The sequence below is a fragment of the Hippocampus zosterae genome, chromosome 7 (genome assembly GCF_025434085.1).
Source record: "Hippocampus zosterae strain Florida chromosome 7, ASM2543408v3, whole genome shotgun sequence".
Lineage (NCBI taxonomy): Eukaryota > Metazoa > Chordata > Actinopteri > Syngnathiformes > Syngnathidae > Hippocampus > Hippocampus zosterae.
This window is the reverse complement of record NC_067457.1, coordinates 1,341,054-1,369,053: the sequence shown is the minus strand read 5'-3', so window position 1 is coordinate 1,369,053 and position 28,000 is coordinate 1,341,054. Positions and strand designations below refer to the sequence as shown.

The following is a 28,000-nucleotide window of genomic DNA, read 5'->3' as shown; positions in this document are numbered from 1 at the left end:
GCCACACGGTCGTTTGGTCCAGTCTTTTAATCACGACTTTGCTTCCATCCTAAATGAGCTTCTAAACAACAAAGTGGAAATGGTTGACAAAATACTTCTATATAAATAGGACTTAAATACTGAGCACTTGACCGCCCCCTCCCTCGGGCATCGTATTACACAATAACTAATCTAGCACTTCTAGTTCTCCTACAGAAGAAAGCTGTACAAAAGATCCAGCCGTCAGTCGATTATTCTACGAGTTACAACGTTGAGCGAGGAGGAAGATGCGGAAGCACCACAAGAGATGAGAAGGTGAAAAAAAAAAATCAAACAAGCCACAACTAAATATTAGTTGCTGCCTTGCATGTCGGCCACCGCGACAAATGGAGGTTCCAGGTCAGGAATACTACCAACGGGGGGAAATAAATGCTAGAAACGTGGCATGTGCTGTGTGTGGGATCGCACCGGAGACAGAATCCATTTCATACTTACATTCAAGTGATGATGATGATGAACTAGTGGGGGAAAAAAAAACTGAACAAGAAGTGAATGCAAGAAAACTCCCCCCCCCCCCCCCCCCACACACACCCCACTCCAGTGCGACCCCGACACTTTTTTTGCTAGTTCACCACGGAAATCGAATGCTTGAAGTAGAAACAAAACGGCCGCGCGGGCCGCACCAGGAAGCATTTTGTTGCCGGCCCGCGCGTGCAAATACAATCAAGGAGCGCGCTTGTTGCGTTAACGCCGTGAGGGCGGGCGGGCGGGCCGTCGGCCGACTCGGACGAGGTATTTCAAACCGGTGTGGTGCCCGACCTCTGGAAATAAGGCTAAGAAAATCCCGGCAAAGACACGAGGTGACACGCAATGAAAGTAAAGCTACTCAGAAAAAAAAACAAAAAAATCAAGACGGATGAGAGTCACGAAAGAAGAGGGAGTCTGATTTGTTGTACATGTTAAATCGCTCCATGTACAGCACTTTGTATGCAGCGATGGCTGTTTGAAAGTGCTCCAGAAATACAGTCGAGTCAAGTCAAGTCATCAATGGAGCCAGAAGAGTCCCAAAAAGAAGGGACTCAAAAGACGAGTGCGTCAGGACAGAAGCCCGTCAGACAGACGAATGCTAAAGAGAAGAGAAGCGCTTTCAAGACCATCTAACGGCGGTGACGTCAAGTTAAAGATGGCTCGGCAAACCAGCGTGGAATCGTGATGATTTCCTGCCGTAAAAAAGCACCTTCACGGTTAAAACAAAGCATTTTTTAACAACATTCAACACACACAATAAATTAAAAAAAATCTCCCTCGTCAAAATCTGTCGCGTCTAGCATCCAATGTCACTTGAATTGAAATGATTTTATTACGAAGTCGAAGAGCTATTGACGAGATTCAAGTCCATCACTTTGAGTGAGCTTCACGCACACTCCATGAGGTATTTGGACGGTGGCTTTTTTGAGAGTGTGTCACCTTTCCAAGGAGAAACGCATTTGACCGCCAAACTTTTTGAAATCGCGCATCCATCGATTTGTTCTCATGGCCAAATAAATTCACAACGGGAGCGTGAACCCCGCGGAGACCCGGCAGAAATGCGGCGCCGTATCACAACAAACATTTCTAATTCGGCGTACCAGGGGAGAGGTCCAAATTCGGACCACCTGTAAAGGTTTTTGGGAGCAGAAGAGTAGATAGTTGCCGTTTCCTGGCACGGGCACTGACCAGTTGGCAGGGAAGGCGGGCTTCTCAACTCACTTTGCTCGGCGAAGAGACGTCGTGCTTTGGAAGCGGCGGCAAAGTTGGAAGGAAGGCGGAGGAGACTTCAGAGGAAAGAGCCCAGGTCCAAATCCATGAAGCGGTGAGCGTCCAAGCCGAAAGAGCAGGAGTCGTCGCGGGCCCGCCGGTCCCGGTGCAACTTGTCGTGGTGCCTCAGGTTGGACTTGCTGGAGAAGCTCCTACCGCACAGCCGGCAGGCGAAGGGCTTCTCCTTGCTGTGGATCCTGCGGTGACATACGAGCTGCGTGGAGACGCGGAAGGCCTTGCCGCACTCGGCGCACTGGTAGCGTTTGGGCTCCGTGTGGATGCGGCGGTGGTTCTTGAGGGCCATCAGGTTGGAGAACTCCTTGTGGCAAGCGCCGCAGGAGAAGGAGCCCGTCTTGTGGCTGTTCTTGTGGTTGAGGAGGGAGCCGGCGTGGCGGTAGGCGCGGCCGCAGTGCTCGCACACGTGGCTCTTCTGCGCCCGCTCGCCCGCGCTCCCGGGACGCCGGGGACTAAGGTCGCCGACCTCGGGCTCATCCGAGCCGCATCGGTAGGGGACCCGACGGCGATCCTTGGAGTGCACCTCCACGTGGCTCTGCAGGTGCGCGATGAGACAGAAGGTCTTGCCGCACTCGGGGCAGCAGTGGCGCCTCATCCGGGAGTGCATCTGGAGCGTCAGGGGGTCCGGGAAGGTCTGCAGACAAAGGCCGCAGTGGTGGAGGTTTTCCGAGTGAGTCTTCTTGTGGTTGAGGAGGGAGCCGGCGTGGCGGTACGAGCGCCCGCACAGGTCGCACCTGCGGCGACAGGTCGGTGTCACGCTTGCATCTTCCCCCCGCAAGGCGACGGCTCCCCCCCCCCCCCCCCCCCCCCCCCCCCCCACAGACCTTTTCATCACCATGCCGCACGAACTTCCAGGTGGCAAAAACTCCAAAAGGCTCCTCTGGACAACTATCCTGGTTGGAGTTTTTTCTTTTTTTTTTAATTTTTCAAGTAAAGTGAACACTTGAGCAAACCTTTTCTATCTGAAGGTTAAGACGTTTTTGTCATTGGTCAGCACGCAATTTTTTGCCACCTGGAAGTACCCAGGGAGCGAAGATTTTACAAACACATATCCGAGGAATCGCCACTATAACAGCTCCAAAAGTAGCCGACGGTATTTTTTCCTCCCCTTTCCAATAATCCTTGTTGACGATGTTTTTGAGAAATAATTAACCTGATCTGTCAGCCCACGGACGGCCATCGACGTCAACGAGCCCTTTTTCAGCAGCGTGTATCCAACTGGTAGCGTTAGCATCCGCTCGCGGCTGAGTTGTCAACACAGCACGAGTTGGCGGTCAAAAAAGGGAACAACTCACGTGAAGCACTTGTCCGGGCTTTCTCCCGGCGGATTCCCGTCCCGTCCCGGACCTCGGCGGCAGCGGTGCCTCTTGAGTCCGGCCCTCCCTCGGAAGCTCTTCTCGCACGCCGTACAGCCGAAGCGTCCGCCGGCGCGGCTGTGGACCTTCTGGTGGTTGCGCAAGATGCCGGCGAGGCGGAAGGCCTTCCCGCACGTGAGGCAGACGTATTTCTTCTTCTGCGTGTGGATGCGCGTGTGGTTGCGCAGCGCCATGGGGTTGGTGAAGGCCTTGGCGCAGAAGGTGCAGGAGAAGTGGCCCGTCTTGTGCGTGTTCTTGTGGTTGAGGAGGCTGCCGGCGTGCCGATAGCTGCGCTGGCAAACGTCGCAGGAGAAGATCCGCTCCTCTTTGGCGCGGGCCGCCGCTTGCTCGCCGGGAGGAAACGTCCGTCGACGGCGTTTGCTCCTCCCGCCGCCCTTCCGGGAGTCCGCGCAAACGTGAGCCGCCAGCTGGCGTGTCCCTCGGAAGCCTTTTCCGCACTTTGGGCAAGAATGCTTCCGACCGGCAAAATGCGTGCGGAGGTGATTCTTCAAGGCCAGCTGATTGGCGTAAGCTTTGCTGCAAAGAGAACAGTAATACTGGCCGGTTTTGTGGGACTTTTTGTGGTTGACCAGACTGCCGGCGTGGCGATACGTACGCCCGCACCGCTCGCAGGCAAAGGGTCGGCTGTCGCCCGCGCGTTCCGATTTGACCACCGCCGCTGCTCGGGCGTCCTCGGCTTCGGACGTGTTCATCTGCATGAGGGCTTGGATCTGGTTGTTCAGCTCTTGGATCTTGGCTCGGTTCTCCTTGTGCCTCCCGAGGTGGATCAAAAGCTGCTTCTGGATTTTGAAGGCTTTCCCGCACTCGGGGCAAGAATGCCTGGAAGGGAGAGATGGGGAATATGGTCAAGGGCACTCTCGCTCTCTCTCCTCGGGATCCAATGTCAAAAATGGAAAGCAACTAGCTCTGCAAAAATACATCTCAATTCAAGACCTTTGAATTTGGGCCTGTTTCACTGCCACTTCCCTAATTCGCCCCAGCGGAAAAGCCTCCCCCAGCAGCCACTTCATTTTATTCAATGAACTCTCACGCCTTTTTAGCGACGATATAGCTCGCCAAAGCGCCGTACAAACAACATGGCCTCAACTTTCTCCCAAACGTCAAACGAGTACGTTACCTTTTCACGTCAAAGTGGGACCTCTGGTGGTTTTTAAGAGCCAGCAAGTTGTAAAATCGCTTCTGGCACACGGCGCACTTGAACACTCCCGTTTTGTGAGACTTCTTGTGGTTGAGGAGGGAAGCCGAGTGTCTGTACGAGCGGCCGCACTGGTCGCACCTGTGCCGACGCTCCTCCGGGTGCTCCCTGACGTCACTCTGCTGCAAGTCGTTTGCTTTGACTTCCACTTGCACTTCCTGGCCGTCTGCTGCTGTTGCCGCTTCTTCTTTCTTCTCTGCCATGCAGCCGTGGCTCTCCAGATGACGGTAGCCGGCGCAGAAGATTCCGCAGCGCCCGCAAATGATGCTTTGCGTCTCCCTCTCGCCTCCTGGCCCCTCGCCGTCGCCGTCTTCTTCTTGACGCTTGACATGCGCCAGCTGATGGGCGACCAAGTCCTGCCTGCTGACAAAGCTTTCCCCGCAGGTACTGCAGATCATCATTTCAGCCGTCTCGTCGTCCCCGGCCTCCTCCTGAGAGGACATGGACGAGGGTCCCGAGCTGGCGACCGCGCACTGGGCCTGCGCGTGTCCTCGGAGATGGCTCCTGAGGGCTTGCATGCTGCTGTAGCTGTTGCCACAAACGGAACATTGAAAAAGATCGCCGTCGTCTTCTTCGGGGTCGCCGTTCAGCTGCTCGCTGCCCACATCTTCCCGGAAGCCGCGCTCAAAGAAATTCTGCCCGTCCGCATCTTCCGCTTCATCAAACGGCGGCACGGTGCCCGCAAAGCTCCCGTCGGCGTCGTGCTGCTGCTGCTGCTGTCCGAGCAGGTGGCACGCGTGCGCCACGATACCGGCAATGTCCGCAAACGTGTCCCCGCAGTCGGCGCACATGTGCCTCTGCATCGAGTGCTCGGCGTGAGGTAGCGGCGCGCCGCTGTCTGGAGCAAAGTCCGGATGATGGCGGTACACGGCGCCGTTCTCCTGATCCGTGCCGAGCGTGAGGTGAGCGACGCCATCCGCCTCCTCATCCTGTCGCGAGGAGAAGAACCCCTGCTGGTTGACTGCACAAAACCGCTCGGCGGGGAGCCAGTCCACATCTCCGTCGGGGTTGAACGAGGATTTGTGACCTTTGTGGAGGCGGAGGTGACTCTTGAGCGCAGCCAGGTGAGGATACTTCTTCCTGCAGATGGAGCACTGGTAAATCCCCACCTGATGCGAGCGTTTGTGGTTGATGAGGCTCCCAGAGTGGCGGTAGCTCTTGCCACAAATCTGACACCTGAAGGGACGCTCGTCGGAATCGGCGACGGGAGCGTCGTCCATTTCCGATGCGTTCGGAGCCCGACTGAGAATGCCGGGATCCATGAGTGGGGGTTGTCCCTGAGAGCAGCTCGAAGATGGCGTTTGGTTCACCGGGCAGCTGGAATACACGTGACCGTTGGCGCTCGCGGCTCCCTGCGTCTGATCAAAACCTTGCACGTGATTGACCGACGCCAAAGAAGGAATCGGGTTGACGTGAGCCGTATAAAAGTCACTTTTAGGCCAGGTAGCGCCGTTGTACGTCGTACTGTGGCTCTCCGCTGTGTTGTCCTGCAGGCCAAAGGACGCCGACGTAGAGTTATGCATGCGGATGTGCTCCTGGAAGTCCTCATCACTTGGGAAGACAACCTGACACAAATGGCAGAAGTTGACAGGGCCGTCTGGGCTCCGAGGGGAAAACCGCTCCAGCGTGGAGTCGGAGTAGAAGCCAAATGCCGAGCCGCTACCTCCGCCGCCGCCGCTTCTGACCTTGTGGGTTCTCTGGTGGCTGTAGAGCCCCGCCATGTTGTTGAAGAGTTTGAAACACACGGTGCACTCAAACATTCCCAGCTGATGGGTCTTCTTGTGGTTGTTCAAGCTTCGGAGGTGAATGTACGTCTTGTCACACAGGTCGCATTTGAACGGTCGGCCGTCATCTGGCACGTCACACGCCGGGTGATAAGCCTCCATTTTGTCGTCCGCGGGGCCATTTTCAGTTTGAATCCTCGCAGGCGACCGGTCGTTCCAATGATTCTCGGCGATTTCACGCGGGGCTTCCGACTCCACTTCCGGCTTCTTTGATTGTGAGGTACGGTGAACCCGCTCGTGCGTCGCCAGTTGCGTCGCCAGGCGGAAAGCCTTGCCGCATTGCGAACACGTGTACTTTTTGCGCGCCGTGTGACTCCGCATGTGACTTTTCAAAGCCAAAGCGTTGGAGTTCTCTTTGCCGCACACGTGGCACTCAAACGAGCCCACGTCGTGAGCCTTTTTGTGATTGGCGAGGCTGCCGGCATGCCTGTAGCCACGTCCGCATTCGTCGCATTTGTATTTGCGCTCCTCCTCTTGCGTCAAATGGCCGTCCGTGTGCTCGACGAGCGCGGCCATGTCAGGACACTTCAGCCCGCAATGTTTGCACGGGAAACCTGCGGTCCGTGCCAAGTCATGCGTCGCCATGACGATGAGGACCGAAATACACCCGTCGGAGATAAAGTGTTTGCAGGCGGGTAATACATTAGATGCCTTTCTTGCTCATACACAATGGAGAACGATGGTTGAGATCCGAAGGGTGTCCAAAGAGGCCATAGAGCAGAGGACGAATCCAGCCTATGAGGGAGGGGAGGAAACAAAACGCATATGTATGAACCCTTTGTGTAAATTTCAATTCATTACATCACCACCAAGATAGACTCACCAGCCATGACAAAAACAAAAAAAAACAGTCACAGTGTATTGCAAACCAAATTAACAAAACATCACACAAAAGAACCGAAATATTATCAAATTCCATTCCGATACCCCAAATAAATCCTAATCATGGATTCTCCCCTCGACATTTTTAGCAATGGAACAAGTTATCCTTTCAGGTATGAAACAGAAATTCAGAGGCAAAACGAGAATAAGAAGAGGCTCTCTCGGAAAGTAAGCCCAATGTATCTCACAATGTCGCTTGTGGGCGACTAGAAAAGCAATGCACCTCATATATTAATTTGGTAAAACACACGGATGAAACAATATTATGTTATTGTCATGTATTTACAGTATTTGTTCGATTCGATACCGGGTGGCAGTGAGGCGGCGCGTTTACATCATGCCACAGCAGTGACTTATCTTAAAAGCTGTTGCAGTATTTCCTACGCTTTTTTCCATTTGACTAATTAAGAAATTATATCGTCGACTTTATAGCAAATCTACTCATTCCCAACTCCCTAATCTATATAAAGGGGTTTCGGTGGACTTTTTCGTTAGCGGCGCGAAATGCTAGCAGTCTCTTAGCTAGCAAAACAAACATTGCAGCAAAAGACGCAGGAAGCGCCAACGTCAGCAAGTGTGGGAAACCAAATACCTACAATGTCGACTTGACGCAAATTACAGAGGTCGTGCGGCTTCTCATTAGTTAATTAAATATCTTATTTTGCGATAGAGAGCTGTCTGCAGGGAATATCTTCTTTCAATTGTCTCATTCTTCTTCCATCCCCAGTTCCACACCGCTCTTGTTGCTATGGAACAGGAAATGTGCATCCGCTAAATATTTCCCCACGGGGAAAACACTTTATGACCGCTTTCAGAATCAGAATCATCATTATTATGATTGTTAGTAAAACCTCATTGTATATCTATAATTTATGTGCTAATACTTTTTAAATAAATCATTATCATATTTTGCAGTGGTATAGTTCAAACTGCTCAGAATGTTACAATGCTAGTAGTTGTAATATTTAGGACCCAGAAGCACTGGTGGACAGAAATCACATTTAAAATGCCACACGGAGTTTATTTAGCAGTACATTAGTGTATTTTAAAATAATTACACAAAGATGATGAGACCGCGTATTGTAAACACAACCTGCTTGACTCTTGTATTATGTCGTCAGCGTGGTCCTAGCGCCGTCCCACTCGTCAAGTCAGCCAGTCAAAATGTAATACTGAGTCCGACAACAAATGCAGTCGTGTGCGGAGTCATTTTTTTCTTTCTTTCTTCCAAGCACTATCAAGCCACTATTAATGCCCTGCTCCAGGTGAGGCTGTCACTTGTTCGTTAAATACAATTTTAAAAATAAAAATAAACAGAGAGAAGCCGACGCCGCCGTCGAGCAAAATAGTCGCAGGCGGTCCTAAAGCCAGCCATTTTGTGTTGCATTAAAATAGCAAGCGAGCTAACGAGGGCGCGACGCGCCCGCAATGTCAAGAATGATGACACGGTTAATACGTTCACCCCTCACCACTGAATCTTAAAACCGCGCGTGGTCGTGTTGGTCAAATAAATAAATAATATACGCATTTGTGTGTTGACATCGCCCGACTTCCTCTGTCACCGAGGCGGTTAGCTTATTGTCCCTAAGGTCCTAATGCAAGCCATTTTGTAAAATGTGTTCATGCACAGCTCGTAGTTCCACGTGAGGAATACGGAGGAGGTGGTGCAACACCGTCCCCCGGCTTTTGTTGTCCTGAACGTACACTTTAGCCATCATCATGAGGCAGTGGACTGATTCAGATTCGGATTCTGCTTCTGATTGTGCTGCATAATTTAATGATTCACAATTGTGCTTATGTGTCATATATTACGACATACTCTATATTGACAGGCAGATCATGAACGCTTGAGATCAGTGCTTCTAAAAATGTTCACCTCAAAAAATAAAATAAAATATTTGAGTTCCAGTACCGCCATCATGACAGACACATCGACATAAGCCATCGTGGGATTGTAGGCCTCAAAAAAAAGGAGACGTGCATTTTAAATGTTTCTGGAAGCAACTGTACCATAATTATTATGCTTGAATTACAATGTATTGCACATTGTTTGACCTTTGGCCTCATCTCCTTTCGCCATTTACTGTACTAAAAAAAAGTTATATACGAATAAATTGTCCTGAGCCAGTGATTCTTTTATCATCAATTCTCTGCACGCTGTGGGAAATGATCAGGTTTCAATTAATTGGTCCAAAAATGATCATGTACATACGACAAATAAGATGATGCCGTTCAGCTTTCTAAACCAGCGATGTATAGTGACAGGCAGAACAATTAAATGCTGTTGCTTTGTAGTAATAGCTGTACTACAGTATAAAAAGCGTTTTAACTTCTCAACCCGAAATATTCTCAGATTTCTGTTGTCCACAGACTAAATATCTGTGTGTTGAATCAAAAGAAAACATTTGCTCTGGCTTTGGAAATCCCAATTTTTCCCATTTTTTGATGTGATCGCTTGTCTTTATTTCATCGGACAGGGGTATACTTTTACTGATCTTGTTCTAATCTGATGTGCCTTGGCTCCGTCAAGGTTAGGAATTGATCTTCAAACGGAAAGATGGCTTCCCCGCGGGCTGGCAACACGCCTCCTGCAGAGCAAAGCACCCCTCTAGCGCAAGATGAGGATCGGCAACAAGGGGAGGCGGCGGAGAGCGACGTGCCCGTGAAAAAACGAGGCAGGGGACGCCCCCCGAAATCCAAACCGTCCTTCAAGTGCTCGTCCTGCGGCGAGTCCTTCCGGAGCGTGCCGGCGCTGCGCGACCACAAGCTGTCGGCGCACGGCAAGGAGCCTCCGCAACATCCCCACGCGTGTCCGCAGTGCCAAAAGATCTTCTCCAGCAAGGGCCATCTCTCCAAGCACGAGAGCACGCACGCGGCGGCCCAGCGGCCGTTTCAGTGTCCCGACTGCCACAAGGCGTACAAAACGCCCACCGAGCTGCGCAACCACAGTCGCTCGCACACGGGCGAGAAACCGTTTGTGTGCAGCGAGTGCGGCAAGGCCTTCATGCAGGCCATCTGCCTGCGGATCCACATGACGCAGCACAACGGCGAGCGGCCCTACTCCTGCCGCCAGTGCTCCAAAAGCTACCCCACCTTGTCCAAACTCAAGGTGCACATGCGCTCCCACACCGGCGAGAAGCCGTACTTTTGCGGCGAGTGCGGCAAGAGTTTTGCCGACCCCTCCGTGTTCCGGAAGCACCGGCGCAACCACCAGGGCCACCGGCCGTACGCCTGCAACCAGTGCGGTAAAACCTACACGGAGCTGAAGGACCTGAAGAACCACGAGCGCTCCCACACCGGCGAGAAGCCCTTCCTGTGCTCCGACTGCGGCAAGGCCTTCTCCCGCTCGTCCTCGCTGGTCTGCCACCAACGCATCCACTCCCAGAAGAAGCCGTATCAGTGCGAGCAGTGCGGGAAAGGCTTCACGCAGCTGTCCTCCTACCAGTCTCATCTGCGCACGCACTCGGGCGAGAAGCCCTTCCTGTGCCCGCAGTGCGGCAAGATGTTCTCGGACCCGTCCAGTTTCCGCCGGCACCAGCGAGCCCACCTGGGATTCAAGCCCTACCCGTGCGACAAATGCTCCAAAAGATTCCGACAGCCGGCCGATCTGGCCGTGCACGAGCGGGTCCACTCCGGGGAGCGACCGTACAAATGTCAGAGCTGCGACAAGGCCTTCGTGGCATCCTGGGACCTGCGTCGGCATTTGCTGGTCCACACGGGTCTGCGACCCTTCTCCTGCAGCGAGTGCGACAAGTCCTTCGCCGAGCGCTCCAGCCTCAACAAGCACCGCCGCGTGCACTCGGGTGAGCGGCCGTTCAAATGCGGCGAGTGCTCGAAATCCTTCGTCGTCTCCTCCAGCCTGCGCAAACACGAGAGGACTCACTTAGCCGAGCAGGCGCAGGCGCGCCCGCCCGCGCGACCGCAGGACCGGGACGAGGCGGCCGGCTCGGCTCCGTCGCAGTTCTCCTGCGCCCACTGCGACGCCACCTTCGGCACTTGGGCTGAAGTCCAGGCGCACGAGAACCTGCACGTCCAGCGAGGCAAGACGGCGGGCTCGGAGTTCTCCGAGGCGGCGGAGCTTCGCGAGCAGGAGAAGCAGCAGGCCAAGCCCAGGCCTCACGTGTGCGCCAGCTGCGGCAAAGCTTTTCTCAACCGGGCTGGCCTGCGCAAGCACCAGAAGATCCACTCCAGCAGTAAACCTCACAGCTGCTCCCAGTGCGGAAAAGCCTTCCTGTTCCCCGCCTACCTCCGCAAGCACTTACGGACGCACGCGGACGCCCCGCGGTCCGACCTGAACATCATCCACACCGACCCGCTGCCCTCGCCCCCGCCGCCCGCAGAGGCCGGCGGCGCCTCCTTGAACATTCCCGTCAGTGTGTCTGCCGCCGCTTTTCACACTCTGCCAGAGTACCTGATCAAGGAAGAAGAACTTTAAATAACACTAAGTGGGCCGTCAACCGAGTTACAGTTCTTGGGACCGAGCCGCAGGGGGTGCGACGTTTATGGCGGATTTGCGCAAATTAAAAAAAATAAAAATTCCATGTGGGAAGTTACTGGGAATCAAGAGTCATTTTAAGGATAAGTATTCGATTCAAGCTGAAGTCTTTTGTTTTTGCCGTAAGCAGACATCCATGCAAAATAGATGGCTCTCCTTGCCCTACATGCAAGGGCATGACCGAACCTTCACTACTGCATTTTTTTGGAAACGGGTGCACCTTCTCGACGGAATTTTGTCGTTTTTCCATGCACAGAAAATAACTTGAAAGCAAAGCAACCATCGCATTTCCAAAAGGTGTCCGGCTACATACAGCGCTTAACGTTTTTTGTATTTTTTTTTTTTTCATAAATATTTTGCCTTCTGCGAAAGTTTCCAGCGTGTCCATCACACTCGCACTTCCATGAAAAGAAGGTCAAACGCTTGCACGATTGTTTTCCTTGACAGCTCATCCAAAGAATATTTTCTTTGTTTAGTAATCGTGACGCGGAAGCGATCGACTGTGTCCTGGCATCACCTCAAGAAAACACAACTTGTCATTCCAAGAGGAATAAAAATGGCATTTCGCACGTACGCCAGTACTCGTGTTGTCATTTGAGTGCGTGGTGCGCACCGCGTATGCGAGTCAGTGGAATCCACGAAAACCTGCCCCAAGACTCAAAACTACAGCGTAAACAACCGCGGAGCTAATTTATGATAAGTGGCCGTACTTTTCCCACCCGTGATGGGAAAAGCGCGCTCGGCCCGATCAAGATTGCCATTTAATTTCATAAAGTGGGCTAGAAGAATACACATTTAAAATCAACCGGCTACTCGTGGGGGATTTTGACAAGACGCGGTCAGCCACACCCGACAAGGCGACTCGAGATAACATAACCTTTATTCGTCTCACACTGGGGAAATTTGCAGCAGCAAAATTGGGAGGGGCGGGGAGACAAAAGTGTTTGATTGCAGAAAATAAATGTTTCAGAAAAGAACTGTACATAGTTCAATAGAAGTGCAATAGACTGTCAATTATAGCATTAGCAATATATTTGGCGAATAAATATAATAAATTAGCAACAGTTTGGCATCTACGGTGTCCACGAGGCGTCATTCATGATGAACGAGCAGCGTGGTCACTACAAATCTGTTCATATTTCCGCTAAATAGCAACCACTGTGGGTATGGCATTGTTAGCATGACACACATACCGTATAGCTCAAAAGGTTTGGAGCCCCCCCCCCCCCCCCAAGCAATTCATACAATGGACTCACCAAAGGAATTGCGGCTTATCAGCACTTGGTGTGCGCGTTGTGCTTTTCAGGATTTGGAATGCTTCCAATGGGGGGAAAAGTGAAGGTTCTGCTGATTCTTGATCATGATGGTCTTCCTGTTGCTCTGCTTCATGGTGTACAGCAACGCTGCGCCGGCATCCGTCAGAGACTGGTGGGAGGACACGTGGGGGGGCGGTTAGTTAAGGAGTCATTCCAGCAGGAAGTATTCTAGCGCCGCGCAACAATAGCTGGAAGTACTCTAGTTTCGACATTGCTGCACGCTGGAAGAATTCCACACGAAAAGTATGCTCGCAGGAAGCCTGGCGTGCCTTTGGAAGTGAAATGACAGCAGACGGAGCGAGTAGTTGCAACAGGAAGCATTCCGCGTTCCAAACTACAGGCCCGTTTGCGGCCCGTCATCCATTTGTCAGCGGCCCGCGAAATGACCCAAAACTATTTAAAAAAAAAAAAAACTAAAAATGACATTTGACATTAACCCCAAGTTGAGTTAAAAAATAAAACGGGTGCCATTAAAGAGCATTCCATTAGTGAGGCAAAAATGGCTTCTTCCACTCTGCGTTCAATGGCTGATTCAGCCCTTTCACAGAAAGCTGATGAAATGAACGAGACGATACGAACAATCGAGAACTGCTTTATGAGCGACTTTAGCGCGTTTCAAAAAGGTGAAGGATTCTAAAAGTGCGGCCCTCAAATGGGAAACGTGCGGACACACTCGTCCCAGATGTTTTGATGTCATTTACCTGTGAGTCGGAGACGACAGATTTAGCCTGGAAAAGATGAAATAAAAAAAGAAAGAGATGACTTTAAACCAGAAGAAAAGCCAACACGTGGACAAAAAAAAAAAAAAAAAAAAAAAGAACAGACCCGTGTGAAATTAAAGATATTGTTGTAAATGGGCTCCATGGTGATGACCCATTCCTTGTACGTCTGCCTGTCCTCGGCGCTGCGGTTGTGTTCTCTGACGACACACGAGAAGCAGCGGGCGCGTGACTTGAGGAAAACCGGCCGGCTCTCGTCCGAGCCCGCCGTACTCACATCACTCTCTCGATGAGCTTCATCTGCTGCTCGCTCTCCCGCCGGGCATCCAGGAAGCGGCCTCGGACGGCCAGAGCGGCGCTGGCCTGGGACGAGTTGAGCTGAATGATGGGCAGCGACAGGGAGCTCAGCGCCACCAAGCTGAAGAGGAGGAGGAGGAAAGGCCGCGTTCCATTTTGGAATCAGGTCGCCACGCTGGAGACTTTCCCGATGCGCTTTGGCGGTCAAATCAAACCTTTCATGAGTGACCTTTCGGGTCACGGTGAACACGCGCAGCATCATCTGTCCGTTCTTCGGCATGTATCGAAGCTGCAGTTGGATGGACACGGTGCCCCCGGACGGCGGCGACACTGGGAGACAGATGAAGACGTCAATATGGATTTATTGATTGATTGATTGAATAATTGTCTCATTTATTCTCATGTATATTTGGTTACCCTGACAGCTGCCATCATCAACACTTTCCTTGGCGACATAAACCGGTTTTGCCACTCCAAGTATAACTCACGGTGCCGATTTGTTTTTCTTCCGTCATCACCTTGACTCCCCTTTCACTTTGCTCTTGAACCTTTTTGATCCGCCCCCCCCCCCCCCCAAGTTAAAATTTCCTATCGCGCCAAACGAGAATTGCAAACTACGCGTTACGCAATCAGTTTCTCTTACCGTCGCTCTGGTTGGCCACAAACTGGAAGGTGATCTCCTTTCCGAGGTGCACATTTCCCACCTTTCTCACCGCTTTGTGTCCCGCCTCTTTCTCTCCTCTCATTCTCCTGTTGGACATCATTGAAATCCATGAATTATTATTAGTATCACTTTTTTTTTTTTTTTTAAATAACAAAGGCAGATTAGACTGGCATCAGAATAGCGTTATTGTCATACAAACATAAGGGAGAGGGAGGAGGAAAAAAAAACCAAAACAAATCCTAGACTAAGCTCCTGCCTTTCGGAATGGCAACACGGCAAAGCTAAGATATGATTCAACCATTAAAAAAAAAAAAATAATCCAACAGCCCGATAGCGGAAAGAGTGCAAAAAGCCTCATCTTACAGTGAGTTGGGCACAATCAATGTGACGGTGCACTTGGTGGCTATGGTGTTGTTCTCAATGATCTGCTCAAACTCGGACTGCAGCATCCCGGGATTCACGACCACCACCTGATGGACATTGACACCACGCACACACACTGTGTGGGGAAAAAAAAAAATGGATGCAAAACAAATCCGATTGAGAATCCATTACTTTTCCTCCTGTGCGATCAGCGAGCCTTCCCAGCTCATCCAGCCGGCAGTCCGTTCCCTCGATAGAGAGCACCGAGACGGTCACACTAGTGAAAATGGGGCACAGTTCACTGTCAATCATTTTATCTGGAGGCACCACCGTTCGCACGCACAACTCAAAGTGGACACCGATAGCTCATCATGCGGCTAACTCTGAAGAATTTGAATTTCAAGCATTTGGAAATGACCCCTGATTGGCAGCATCTTCCCCCAATTCCTGGTAGAAGATTGTGGACGAGAGGAGCGTGCGTGCATCATTGTCCTCCGCCTCCAGATTCCCTAACGACGTGTTGGCCTTCCCGTCGGTGCAGATGATCACCTTTTCACAGATGAAGTTACCGTGATTGGTTTGATTTGGTGAAAAATGTCATTGGGGTGCGCCGCATGATGGGATACCTTGGAGCCCGGGTGCCTGGAGGCCATGGTGATGGCGACGAGAGCTGCCGGCCCCAGCGCCGTGATGCCCACTGCAGACAAGCTTGGGAGGAAAAAAACGCAAGAGCGCCACAGTAAACGTCAAATTGAGATCAAGCAAAGTCTGGAGAAATCGCCTTCCGAGTGACCGGCGTTTGCACGCGGAGACCAACGGGGCTGATTGTAAACGGTGCTTCTCGTACCCGCTGACTTGCTCCTGCAGGAATTGTTTCGTGTACGACAGCGGCGCCGGAGTGGTGAAAACGGACGCGGACGCTTTCAGATTTTCACTGTCCGTCAGTTCGTCTCCACTCAGGACACGTGACGGGAAATCTCCGCATCCGTGTACTGTCACCTATCGTAGAGTGACGGAATAGCACAGTTTTGCTTGGTGGTGCAAATTCAGTGTGAAAGTAGCGGTCGTCAAAAAACGGTTGATTAAAAAAAAAAAGGATGCAAATGCTGATTTTAAAAGTTAAATACAAGTGAACTGTACTCAGTCATTCTTTCACGTTCCACAAGAGGGAGCTCCACACACCAGACTGAGAATCACCAAAATGGGTATTTCGAGATTTTTTTTTTTTTTTTCTGTCCACGTGTGAGAAAATTGTATTTGGTCGTACCTCATAGTTGAAGGTGATGAGCCCAACGGGCGTGTCAGGCTGTTGTTTGCTCAGCTTTTCAACACATAGTAAAACCGCTTCCTGGACAAACTGGAATGAACACAATCGGTTAATATGCACAGATTCTACAACACCGGAGTCCAAACTTGGCGCACGGGCCTTTTGCGGCCATTTTTTTAGTGGCCCGCGGCATGAAGTAAAAATAACATTTGTACAATCCATTACAGGGAGAGAAAAAAATTTTAATTTGCTTTGTCAGCTTTTGCAGAAAGCTTTGATAGAGCATTTTTTTTTTCAGAAGATCAAAATATTTTAAATTGCTCGATGGATGAGTCGTTGCACATTTGCGCAGCCTCTTACCTCCAGCCGCGATCTGTGGAAAGACTCCTTCCCCGTCAACACCTTCGAAAGACAACAACGCGATCACAATCTGTGCCGTGGGCTAACGCGTAACAGTCGGTCCTCCGAGTGTGCCGTGCACCTGAGAGGTGATGCTCATGGAGGCCGAGATGTCGATGCAAAAGATGAGCAGGGGATGAGAGGCCCTCGCGAGGTTTCGGGACGGGCTGAGCACGAACAGGCCGTGCCGCAAACCGCCACTTGGGGCGCTGGTACGCTCAGGCGGCTCACAGAAGTAACAGCCCTGCAGCTAAAGAAGATGACCCCCCGGGCGGTCACGTGACATCCATTTGATGCGCAAGACTGGATTCTGACGGATTGATCTCGCTGTGGTGTACTCGTACAGTCCACTTTGCTACTCTATCATTGCTCGACGCCATTACGTGCAGGGCAACAACGGCAGAAGTTTGGCCTACCAGGTTGTCGTAGGTGCCGTCCAGCACGGAGCCACACTCGGAGCAGGAAGCAGGTTTTCCCTGCGTGTGCTGCACTGGAAAAACCACAAGCGTCATCGTTATCAGCCAAGACAACGGAAGACCGAGAACAAGGAGCAGAACAGTTGACTGACCTTTCTCCGAGAGCAGCTTTCCCAAACTGACAAGGATCACGTTGGGGTTTCCCGGCAGCGGCCTTTTATCTTCTGCGGCTGCGGAGGAGCACAAATGGGCTGTGCTTGAGTACAAGTGCGGATACGTTGTCGTGTCATATTTTGACAGAGGAAGGACTAGAAAGTACAACTATATATATATTCATTCATTCATTCATGTTCCGAGCCGCTTGATCCTCACTAGGGTCGCGGGGGTTGCTGGAGCCTATCCCAGCTGTCTTCGGGCAGTAGGCAGGGGACACCCCGAATCGGTTGCCAGCCAATCGCAGGGCACACAGAAACGAACAACCATTCGCACTCACACTCACACCTAGGGACAATTTAGAGTGTTCAATTAGCCTGCCACGCATGTTTTTGGAATGTGGGAGGAAACCGGAGCACCCGGAGAAAACCCACGCAAGCCCGGGGAGAACATGCAAACTCCACACAGGGAGGTCGGAGCTGGAATCGAACCCGGTACCTCTGCACTGTGAAGCCGACGTGCTAACCACTGGACTACCGGGCCGCCCAACTAATATATATATATATATATATATATATATATATATATTTTTTTTTTATATATATTTTTTTAAATATAGGCGATAAAAGTAGATCATCATCAGAACGATGAATACTCACTTTCAGTCTGGGTACCTAAAAACAAAATCAATCAACTCACGCTATGTGACATTTGCAGCCTTGTGACGACAGGCGAGAAAGCCATAGATAGCGATGTGTATACCTGGAGGTGGCGTGGCTGGAGGCGGGGTCAGGAGCGTTTCTTCTGCGGTGGACGATGTGGGCAGAATCACCACATACTCCGGCATGTACTTCATTAAGGAAGGTCGAGGAGGAGGAAGGGGAGGGGCCGAGGCTGCCGGATATCAGAAGTCTCAAATTAGGCCTCGTACGTCCTCCATCTTGGTATTCTTCTTCATATTCAGCCTACGGTAGTTTGCTTACGTGTCGGCTGGCCAGGTGCATTCCCACTGGGCCCGGCGCCTTCCGATAAAACCGCCGCACCGTTTGCGGACCACGACGACGGCGACTCCGCGCTGTTGTCATAAGAGATCGGCTGGTCGGAAGAAGGCGAGTGGCCGCTTGTCGCCGGTCTCAGGTGGGGAGGAAGCAAAGCTGTGGGGAAGCCGTACACGGACACATTTCTGCCCAAATAGCCAAAACCTGAACACGTTTGTTTTCCAGTGATGCAAGACTGCTCCCCTCTTCCAAGAGGGGAGCAGCAGCAGCAGCAATCTGGACCAACTGGAGACACTGAATGGAGGATTGGCTGACACCACAGTAAAGTGCATGAGAGTCATGCAGCCGGGATGTGACGAAGCTTTACTTTAGCCAGCTGCTTGAGATGAAAGAAGCCGGATTGAACAACGGCACCAAGTCGCTAGTTTGATTCAAAAATCACCGTACCCGTCTTTCGGGTGGGCGTAAGCTGCTTGGGAGAATGGCTCTCAAGGTCGACATTGTCGTAGAAGGTGGACGTCGAAGCCGGCCGCCCCTGCCGCTTGCTCTTGTGCGGCTGCTGGCCGACCTCTTTGTTCTCCAGGGGGGGAGGAGGGGGCGCTCTGACAGGACGGACCCAGCTGACGGGAGGTAGAAGCGCTGCGAGGAATGCAAAATAGCAGAGATTACGCCTTTGTGTTGCTTTCAAGCCGTCAAGCCCGCATGACTCACATGGAAGGCTTTTAGCGAGCTTATCTCAGAGAAAACATTTGTTATGAAAGGATGACCGTGAAGGTCGTTTCATCCTACTTCACGGGCAAAGAAATGTGGCCTTCGCACAGGTGGGAGGAAATTGCATATCGAAAATCTCAAAAGTATTCGACAAATCTTCTGCTGTTATTATTAATTTTTGGGGGGAGCAAGGGGGGGTGACCATGAAATGGATGATGCAAAATCATCAACTACCATTTCAATTCAACATACGAAGAGACCAAGATGTCGTGGGTGAATATTTGAATAAATACGCGGCTGGGAAAATATCCAAAGATTTCGTGCTGGTATCACGGAAATACGTCGATCGGGAAAGACCGAAAGCATGACCGAAATGTAATCTTGCCTCTGCCCTAATGTGTCAAAGTGTGACGATCATTCCTATGAACACGAAAATGTTTGAAGCCGTTTAACGAAACTGGCAAGTAATCAATAGAAATGAAATGACTCATCCGTTTCGCTCATTTGGCATCGCGGGAGAGCCGGAGCCGAGCCCAGAGGCGGCCTTTTGCCGAGAGGCGGGGCAGACCCCCCGGCCAATTACAGGCTTCATTTCAAGAAGTGGAATGACATCATTTGACGCACTGGAAAATGTACACAAAAGCATGAAACTTTGAGGGCCCACGTAGGGTTCGGTGCATCATCTTGTAATGAATTCAACGAGAATCTTCACATGCGTGTGAATAAATTGTGCTCATATTCCAAAGACAATTTTGAAAGATTAAAAAAAAAAAAACACTCTCGGGACACTCTCACTCAACGAACAATACACTGAAAGCAACCTCGGGTACAGGTGTCTCGTCACCCCCCCCCCCGCTTGTACGTCCCTGAGCGTAAGAATCACCAATTTCACATCCCACCTGAGCGTTTGATGGCTTGCTGGCTGTCCTTTGGTGGAGGCACGTAGACAAAACCGCAGGCAAATTCCATGGCGGTGGTGCAGGCCTGGGCGGTGAAATGACAACGGCTCAGTCGAATCTGCAAATCAAAGCCGACTGTGCCGTGTACTCACTCATGGAGGGAGAAGCAGGCAATGGCAAGCGATGGCAGACATGGGCGCTTAACAAAAGCCTTCCCAAGCGTTGTAGCGGCGGGTGGCATCGGCTTACCCCGTCATGTAATTTTCAGACATCTCACCGGACCGGTTGGGCGGCTGGCGCCGTCGTCGACGTCGGCGCTCGGAGGTTTCTGCAACGCTGCGCGCGGGAGGCCTCGCGATTAGCACGTCATCGACGGCGCGAGACCCAACCGATTCAAATGATTCGGGGAATGGAAATGCAACGGGAGAAGTCAAGATCTGAAAAGTTGCGGCATGAGTCAAAAAGTCTGAAAAGCACAACAATCATAAAATAACCGTTCGAAAGACAACTGAATTCAACCAGGTACTCTGCCGCTTAGGCCAAAGCGCACACATTTCTCTGCCCGAACGTTATATTTCATTTTGTCTAATTGTTCTCCGTTATACACACACAAACACATTTCAAGCGCACGATGTGGCCCATTAGAAGATAACAAGATGTTCCGCCTCCTCCAGTCACATTTTTCCATGCATCAAGAAGCAGGAGTGGATGGAAAGACATGTTTTTATTTGGGGAAAAGGTCACGGGTCGCCCAAACAGCATCGCCTCAACAGCCAAACTTGCCTTCCCTGGCGGGACCCGAACAGATGCATCTGGAAGTATCATAGGATTGACGTGAACTGTACATTTCCTAATCAGAAAAAATAAAAATAAAAACCTGCATCCGAAGGCAGGTTGCCAGGAAAATGGCCGGCCTGCCCGATGATCAATTTGGCTTGTTTTACGCCAGAGTTTTGGAAACCCCGTTCTGCTGTAAACACGTGATCCTGAGTCCCGCCACTGCGCTGCCGTTTTGGATTAATTGACCGGTATTCGCCGAAAGTGTTCCACGTTCTCTCTGTTCATTTGAAAGCGAAGCTATTTTGAGCGTGTGCGCGCGCGACAAGACTTTCAGGACACAATAGTTCAGGAAGAGTGACGTCACTGGACGAGTTGGACATAATTGGCCGGGTAGAAGCCCTCCTTCCCTCCGCTCAGGACCCCCCGGCACCAGCCCTGGTCGTCCTCTTCCTCGACCTTCAGGAACTCCTCACCTGGCATCACAACGAGCATCGCATCAATAGCAACTCGCGGGCATATATTCTTTATCCGCCGCGAAGAACGAGAAATAATTGCATGCCATGAAAAGTCCCTTTTATGGACAAAGATACGACACACATACTGTATTTTGGTGAGTGTTTCACCTGCTTTAAAGGAGAGCTCATCGCCCTCCTCCCCCGTGTAGTCATACAGAGCTCGAACCTTCACGCCTCCGATCATCACTCTAATTAGAAAGAGTCATAAGAAACGGGAGGCATCAAAATTCCACAAACTTTTGGGGACCGAGTTGACTTACGGTCGGCCTTCTTTGCCTTTCTGCTCTCTCTTCTTTCTTTTCAGCTTTTTTACCGGCGGGACCCACTCCTGAGCAAAGACGTCCGACAGGGCATTTTAGTGCCCGATTGTAAGACTTGACTCACAAAGTGGCACGGCGTTGATGCTTTACGATCATCCCCGTTTTTAAGTGCTTCGCATCCATCTTGCGGCATCCGTATAAAATGACAAACCACTCTGGGATTTGCGGATTTTCCTCGATCCTATCAGGGCTCCATATTGGATGGATTCTGTACCTGGATCTTCGGCCAGTCGGTGAGCATGCCGGGCCCGTGATTGTTCTTCCACCATTTGAGGTCCTCCTCCTCGTTGATGGCCATCAGAGTTTGATGGAGTTGATTGTAAACTTCCTTTACACTGACGTCAACACACACATACGCGTTTGTAAAAAACAACAAATAAAAAGACCGGAAGACGGTCGTCTGTCCACCTGTCGTTGTTGGTGACATCGAGGTGTCTGTGGATGGACAGGAAGGCCTGCTTCAAGAAGCTGATGCGTTTCCTCTCCTCCTCCTGCGACTGCTCGAATACGACCTCCATCTCCTCCATGTAGCGCGGCGTGTAGCTCGTGACGTCCTCCAGGAGTTTCTCGTAGCGCTCCCGAGCCTGCGGAGATACCTTTTTGCAGTGAGTATGACTTTTTGAATCAGGAAGGCCCCATATAAGCATCTGCATTTCCAGTTAGGTCCAGAGTGCGATGTACTTTGTCATATTTGGTGGTATGACAAACATTTAAAAAAAATGCTCCTTTTTGCTCGTGACTGCTCCCCATCCCGGGCTTCATAAACGCACAAGCAGGCCAACGACAAGGCATGTCCAAATATGGGCAGCGCGCGGAGGAAAGATTCATGGTTAAAAAGGACGTTGTTTGGATAAGAAAGCAGCAAGACTGAATAAACACGAGCATGTGCCGACCGGGGACAGCAAAACTTCCTCGGTGTGCCACAAATCTCACTCAGGATTTGTGAGCAAATAGCACGGGCCCACGGATCATTTATTTATCAACAATGTGTTTTTTTTTAAATGTAAAATTGATTAATTCAATGTAGCTATTGATTTTTCAGTCACTAATATTATTAAATAACGAATTAAGTGTAAACAAGATAATACCAGATTTTTTTTTTTAAAGAAAACAGTGAGAAATGGATTGGATATAGAAAAGTTAAAAAATTAATATTTTCACCAATTTTTTCAGCAGAATGATTTGCACCTGCTGAACGGCTTAGTCAGCTCATCTTTGTATTTGGCAAGATGATGTTAAAATAGCCGTTGGCATTTCTTGAAGGCTTTTTTTTTTTGAGACCATCACCTTTTCTTTAGCGTCTGTGGCCAATTCTCTGGCCTCCGTCACCTTCTGCTTTTTCTCTGCACTCCAATTTTCAGCGTCGTTAGCTCGTTTCTCTTTGTCCATGGCACTCTGCTCCTTCTGGCAGCACTTGTGGTACATGGCCCGGGCCTTCTCCAGCTGTTGAACACAAACACACACGCGTGTCTATAAACACAGAAAAGAATCCAAGTGAACCAGTCAAGACGACTGGAAATGGGAGTGGTCTGCGAAGGTTTTTGTTGTCATCTTTGGCAGTGCAAACGCGCACAACAATTTGCCGGTCCAAATCATCCATTGTACAGTATAAACCAGAGTTTTCGCTGTGGTTCCAAAAGCGCTTTGATCGGACTTGCTCACTCGCCAGCCCAAGCGATTTGTACCACTTTTTTTCCACAATACGTCGACGTGACTCGAGCGCCAGAACGGGAAATTGAGTCCTCGTGTAAACATCTGAACGGCGGGAGTTGCATGCAGCCACTGGCACTGATGTCAATCATCGGCCGAGACATGACTTCTGCACGGAGGAGAAACATCTGCTTTGTATTGGAAATCCTGAGCTAAGTCGACACTTATCAGATCCACATGCAAGATAGTCCGCACTGGGCGAGTGGTCTCGCGAGAGCCCTCTTGCGACAAGAGCGAGTCACGGAAAAAAAAAAAAAAAAAACACAGGAAGCGGCCTCTCGCAAGACAACACCTGGTTGAGTTGAGTCACTGAGGATTGCAGTGGGCCAACAGTGGACTCACTACTTGATTTATCAGTGCAACAACACTGGCACGAGGCCTCACAAAATACTATTTTAAATCTGGACAAAATACACCCATGCGTGCAAAATAAGTCCTCTGTTTTCAATGCATGTTTGACACAAACAAACAAAAAAAACCCCCACATACTGTCATTTATTTTCCAGTGCAAAGGAAGCTAGCAGAGTCAGCTGTTAACAGGCTAACCACTATTGAGACAAGCCCAAACTCAAACAGGCATTCCTAAAAAAATAATAATAATAATAATAATAATAAAATTATGTTAGAGACCTTGGTCAGCTTCTTGTTCCATGGTTTCTGCACACGTGAAAAACTGGCGTTGTTGTCGTAGCTTTCCCGGAAGCCGCAGAAGAGTTTCTTGGGAAAGGTCTCCCTCTGCCAGGTCTTGACCCGCGGGCCTTCCTCTGCCACGAGAGACTGCGAGATGGACGAGTGGAGGGCGGACAGGCGCTCGGTGGAGGTGAAGAAGCTCTGCCAGGCCGTCATCAGCGAACCGTACAGCGGCCCTGGGGAACATGACAAATGGAGGGAAGAAACATCGCCCGCCTCGGTGGTGAGTCATGGAACCGATAAAGAAGCAATGATCTCCATCTTTCCACTCTAAAGCACATGGGCTCGTTTAAAATCCATTAAGAGATTGTTTCGAAAATTACTCAAGGCTCCGCATGCTCGCAATGTTTTGACATAACCGTGAGTAAGAAACACTGGTCGAAACTAAATTCTCTGTTCTTTATCCTCTGCAGAGAACAACAAATTATTACTGCAGCTTACTGAGGAACTGCGATCCCTTCCTTCATCTTTGTCTGTATTGGAATGGCTCCAGCACAATGTCCACTTGTACGAGTTCAAGGACATTCGGCAAAATGAATTCCCCATTGCGAGCCTGCCTTACTCACGAGAATCCATGATGGCCTTCCACTTGCTGCTCCATTGGCTGAGCTGCTGGGCGTACTGCCTTTCGACGCCGGCCCTCTCCGTGAAGCAGGCCACGAGGTCGTTGCACGCCCGGTAGGACTGCTGGGTTCTGTGCACCGTGGGTACATAATTCCCAGGCTGGAAGAACAGCGCACGGCAATCGTGAGTCGTATGCTAGCCAGCACGGATGGGGAGTTTTCACGCCGGGCGCGACGCTTACCATCCAGAAGCTGCGCTTGGCGAGGTCTTGAGTCGGTTCTTGGGGGAGGCTCGCCATGGTGGTGGCTCGTCGAGCTGTTGGGTGTTAGGCAAGAGCGAGTTGCTAGGCCGTTTAACGCACATTTCAAACAAGGGAAGGCAGTTTTTGTTGGCTGAGCCACGCCAGCGATTATCATGCAACTGGTTGGACGCCTCGACTGTCATTAGAGACGAGTCTGTTGTGAACGCAGCCGTTCCGCAGACTGGAGAGGCAGAACAAAACCCGAGAACCTTTTGAGTTGAGCACAAAGCTGTTCTTCAGTTGCGGGAAAGGTTAGAAGGTGAGCGTGCCGGTTCAATGTACCTTCTGCCCTCTAGTGGGAGAGCATTTCAATGTTTGACACTATTCGTCGCGAGTGGAGAGAGATGAACAAACGCAAATTGGTGGCAAGTTTTCGCAGGGGTCTCATGAAACATTTTCAATGACTACCGTAGAAAATACAATCACGTAAAAACAACAATGCCGCTGCTCTTCCTGCCAAAAACTTGCACAACTGGTTATTTATAGCATTCCCAGGTCGCGTACAGTACATGCGTCGCTGTCCCAGTGGCAGACGGGAATTCACAAGGAGGGTGCGGGGCGCTGGGGGTTGAGGACTGCAGCGGCAGGAATAGAACAGCTGCTCCTGCATTCTTCCCCAAAAATAAACAGCAGCGAAAAGGTCATCTTTCCCTTTTGCTCCGACGAAAGCCGACAACGTCCAGAGCCACCCTTGCTGCTTTGAAGCGCCTACTGCATGCAAATCAAACTGTGGCAAAAGTGGCTCTGTGGAGAAAGACGCCAGCGCGTTCTGTCGTGTGTGTGTAATGTGAAAGAGACTAGCCACGCCTCACCACCACCAGCACGAGACATGACTGCACCTACTTATCCGTCACGCAGCGAGCTCGTCCTCGCATTTAGTTCCAGACTGCGGGTTTTTCCTGACAACATCCTGAGATCCTTTTCGTTGGCGACAAAGCAGAGGCAGACAAGGACAGAAGGGAGCCAAAGCATTCACAAGACTTTAGTACCTCGAGTACACCTTAAAAACGCACCTTGCGTGCAAACAGTGCACCGGCACGGCCGCTTTAGAGCGTCGCGTTGTCAGCCACGAGTTCACGCGCGTCATGCTGAGAAAGACTGAAGAGTGAGACGGCGGATTTTTATTTTATTTCAAGTACGTCTCGACTGGCAGCGTGCGGACGGGCGCTTCGAGGTGGCATGGCCGCTTAAGAGTGCCCCGTTGTTGGCCCCCCGAGTGCGCGAACATCACAAAGAGACTTGCTCACATCTATTTTTATGTCAGGTTGTCATCGGCGGAGGCTTCCCAAAAAGAAGAAGAAAATGAGAGAAAGAGGACACACAAATGCCGTGATACAAACAGGCGGCGTTATCCAAGCCAAGGTGGCAGCAGTGCACTCAGTCACAGCCGTGGGCACTTACATGTCATTTGTGAATCACCAGCGATTACTCAAGTGCAAGTACTTGTTACTGGAGGCTTGCCCTTTTCAGCATGCCCCCCCACCCCCCCACCCCCCACACTGACCCCATTTTGCCTCACTTCAAGTTACACACGCACACATCTTGTGAAGAGTCAAAGCAGGCTTACCTTTAAGCTTGATTTCTTTTCTTCTCGTTCCCCCTTCACTTGAAGTCCATCCCTGGCATCCCCTCACTCCTGTGAGTATCACTTCTCCAGTCTCAAGGGATAGCCCCCCCTACAACGCCAACCCCCCCCACCAGAGCCACACTTGCCCCTCCTTCTGTCACTCTCTATATGGTGCAAATGGGATGCTCCGCTGTCATTTTGACTTGAGTCGACTGGTGGCACGTCATGTGAGCTTATTAGACAGTGGGTGACATTTCGTCCCGTTCAGAGGTGGCAAAAAGTACGCAACGCTGTGCATACGTTAGAAGAATTGATACTATATATGTATCATACTGTATATTTTTAAAAAAAACACTCTGGTAAAAGTAAAAGTACTGATGTGTACATCATTAAACAGAATAAAATAAAATGTCGCACAGCACCAATTGTGTGTGCTCACGCTGGCCACTTGGGGCCAGCATATTACAAATCTGCTATTCTCTGGAACGCTGCAAGTCCTCTCAGCTCATCAGTACGGCACTAATAGACACAAGAAGGTGTTAGCAGCCTTAAAGGCCTTAGCTGTGTGGTTGACGCGCCTCATTTTAAATGGAAACACATGGGGAAACATAGATCAGATACAAAAGTGGTCACCGTCCCCCCCCCCCCCCCCCCATGGGTTCTTTTGGATAAATAGAAAATATTAATGCAAGACCGAGTTCCGAAAACAAAAGATCACAGGCGGTAGCGGTAGAGTAAAGAAACTCCAATGTGTTTTTCTTAATACATCCTCTCGAAAAGGAAGCGGTTCTCTCAAGACTAACCTTCTTAACGTTGGGAATTTATTCTGCGAGACCTCACGTATCAAACCCACAAAGTTCACGGTAAATGTGAACCTAACCAGTGGACTGGAAAAACATCTCCCAAAAAATTACATTAAAAAAAAAAAAAAGCCTTCATCCTTTTCCAAGCTCTTATGAATAGCTCATGGGCGCCTTTTTTGGTTTGCTGCATGACTGCGGCCCCTGCTTGCTTTGAATTAAGCCAACGGGTTTAATGCCTCCTAGCGAGCGGCATCCATTTGTTGCTCTTAGCTGGGAAGGCCTGATGGGAAAATAATCCTGGACGTGAAAAACATTTGTTTGTCTTCAGGGTTGCCAAATGAGTCAAACTCAACCCAGGCCTTTCAATTATTATTATTAAAAGGAGGGCACATTTCAAGGAACAACAGCATAACAACATGATCATTTTAAGCATTTATTTCGACACAGTTGTACTTCTATCGCATTTAAAACTTTATAACTTTATATTCATATATACTTTGTTAAACTCTGCATACGGACACTCATACTGTATGTGGTCATATTCATGATACATTACACTAGACCTAAAATAGTTGTATAAATTATTTTGTGGTATGTAGTGCTTCCTACACTACAGCTCAAGTCCTTTTTCACATCGAGGCGACTCGGCGCGAAAGACGACTCGAGCCGTGTTTTTGTTCCTCACATGGCAAGAATACGCGTTCAATAACAGGTGTCGGCTTCCCCCGGGGTCGAGCGGTAGAATAAAAAGCATTGACACGGAGCTCCAAACAAAACAACACACGAGCACGCCATTTGGAAGACAGATTTTCAAAATGCTGACACGGAGTTGAAATATCAGGTTGAGCAAGTAACGCGTCAGGAGTTGTCAGACTTGAATTGAAAATGTTGCAAAGCCAAAAGAGCGATTTCAAAAACAAGGGCTTCAAAGGCATTTCGATGAATTGTTAGGAGATTGTCCTATTCCAAATTTGCATGCCAATATTTTCCCTTTTATGACAAGTATTGGTTATCCGGCTACTAAA

General features: G+C 50.3%; 4 protein-coding genes across 7 annotated transcripts; 1 reads left to right on the top strand and 3 right to left on the bottom strand.

The window, feature by feature from the left end:
* Positions 1 to 12: 12 nt before the first annotated feature.
* znf646 (zinc finger protein 646) lies at positions 13 to 8,216 on the bottom strand. Of its 4 annotated transcripts, none has more exons than XM_052071358.1 (4): positions 8,087 to 8,216; positions 4,285 to 6,881; positions 3,087 to 3,986; positions 13 to 2,525 (listed from the first exon to the last, which is right to left on the bottom strand). In XM_052071358.1, the coding sequence occupies exons 2-4, from the start codon at positions 6,729 to 6,731 to the stop codon at positions 1,796 to 1,798; spliced, it is 4,077 nt and encodes a 1,358-aa protein (XP_051927318.1). In that variant the 5' UTR covers positions 6,732 to 6,881; positions 8,087 to 8,216; the 3' UTR covers positions 13 to 1,795. The 4 variants fall into 4 exon arrangements, with proteins under 4 accessions (XP_051927318.1, XP_051927317.1, XP_051927316.1 ...); XM_052071357.1 differs by lacking the exon at positions 8,087 to 8,216 and adding an exon at positions 7,621 to 8,053; XM_052071356.1 differs by lacking the exon at positions 8,087 to 8,216 and adding an exon at positions 7,625 to 8,052.
* Positions 8,173 to 12,096, top strand: znf668 (zinc finger protein 668). The gene is made up of 2 exons (XM_052071366.1): positions 8,173 to 8,293; positions 9,559 to 12,096. The coding sequence occupies exon 2, from the start codon at positions 9,586 to 9,588 to the stop codon at positions 11,461 to 11,463; it is 1,878 nt and encodes a 625-aa protein (XP_051927326.1). The 5' UTR covers positions 8,173 to 8,293; positions 9,559 to 9,585; the 3' UTR covers positions 11,464 to 12,096.
* A 714-nt stretch (positions 12,097 to 12,810) lies between these two features.
* Positions 12,811 to 19,995, bottom strand: si:dkey-9k7.3 (circularly permutated Ras protein 1). Its single transcript, XM_052071365.1, has 21 exons — positions 19,878 to 19,995; positions 19,726 to 19,810; positions 18,563 to 18,754; positions 18,101 to 18,271; positions 17,880 to 18,011; positions 17,117 to 17,194; positions 16,965 to 17,038; positions 16,631 to 16,798; positions 16,510 to 16,551; positions 16,150 to 16,239; positions 15,730 to 15,881; positions 15,509 to 15,590; positions 15,301 to 15,431; positions 15,075 to 15,159; positions 14,883 to 14,989; positions 14,499 to 14,605; positions 14,071 to 14,185; positions 13,836 to 13,976; positions 13,665 to 13,758; positions 13,541 to 13,567; positions 12,811 to 12,948 (listed from the first exon to the last, which is right to left on the bottom strand). Exons 2-21 carry the CDS (start codon positions 19,793 to 19,795, stop codon positions 12,826 to 12,828), a joined length of 2,181 nt encoding a protein of 726 aa, XP_051927325.1. The 5' UTR covers positions 19,796 to 19,810; positions 19,878 to 19,995; the 3' UTR covers positions 12,811 to 12,825.
* A 761-nt stretch (positions 19,996 to 20,756) lies between these two features.
* Positions 20,757 to 26,335, bottom strand: LOC127604380 (protein kinase C and casein kinase substrate in neurons protein 2-like). Its single transcript, XM_052071376.1, has 10 exons — positions 26,173 to 26,335; positions 24,546 to 24,619; positions 24,307 to 24,463; positions 23,681 to 23,916; positions 22,628 to 22,783; positions 21,749 to 21,924; positions 21,555 to 21,675; positions 21,281 to 21,348; positions 21,129 to 21,208; positions 20,757 to 20,978 (listed from the first exon to the last, which is right to left on the bottom strand). Exons 2-10 carry the CDS (start codon positions 24,600 to 24,602, stop codon positions 20,866 to 20,868), a joined length of 1,164 nt encoding a protein of 387 aa, XP_051927336.1. The 5' UTR covers positions 24,603 to 24,619; positions 26,173 to 26,335; the 3' UTR covers positions 20,757 to 20,865.
* Positions 26,336 to 28,000: the final 1,665 nt, after the last annotated feature.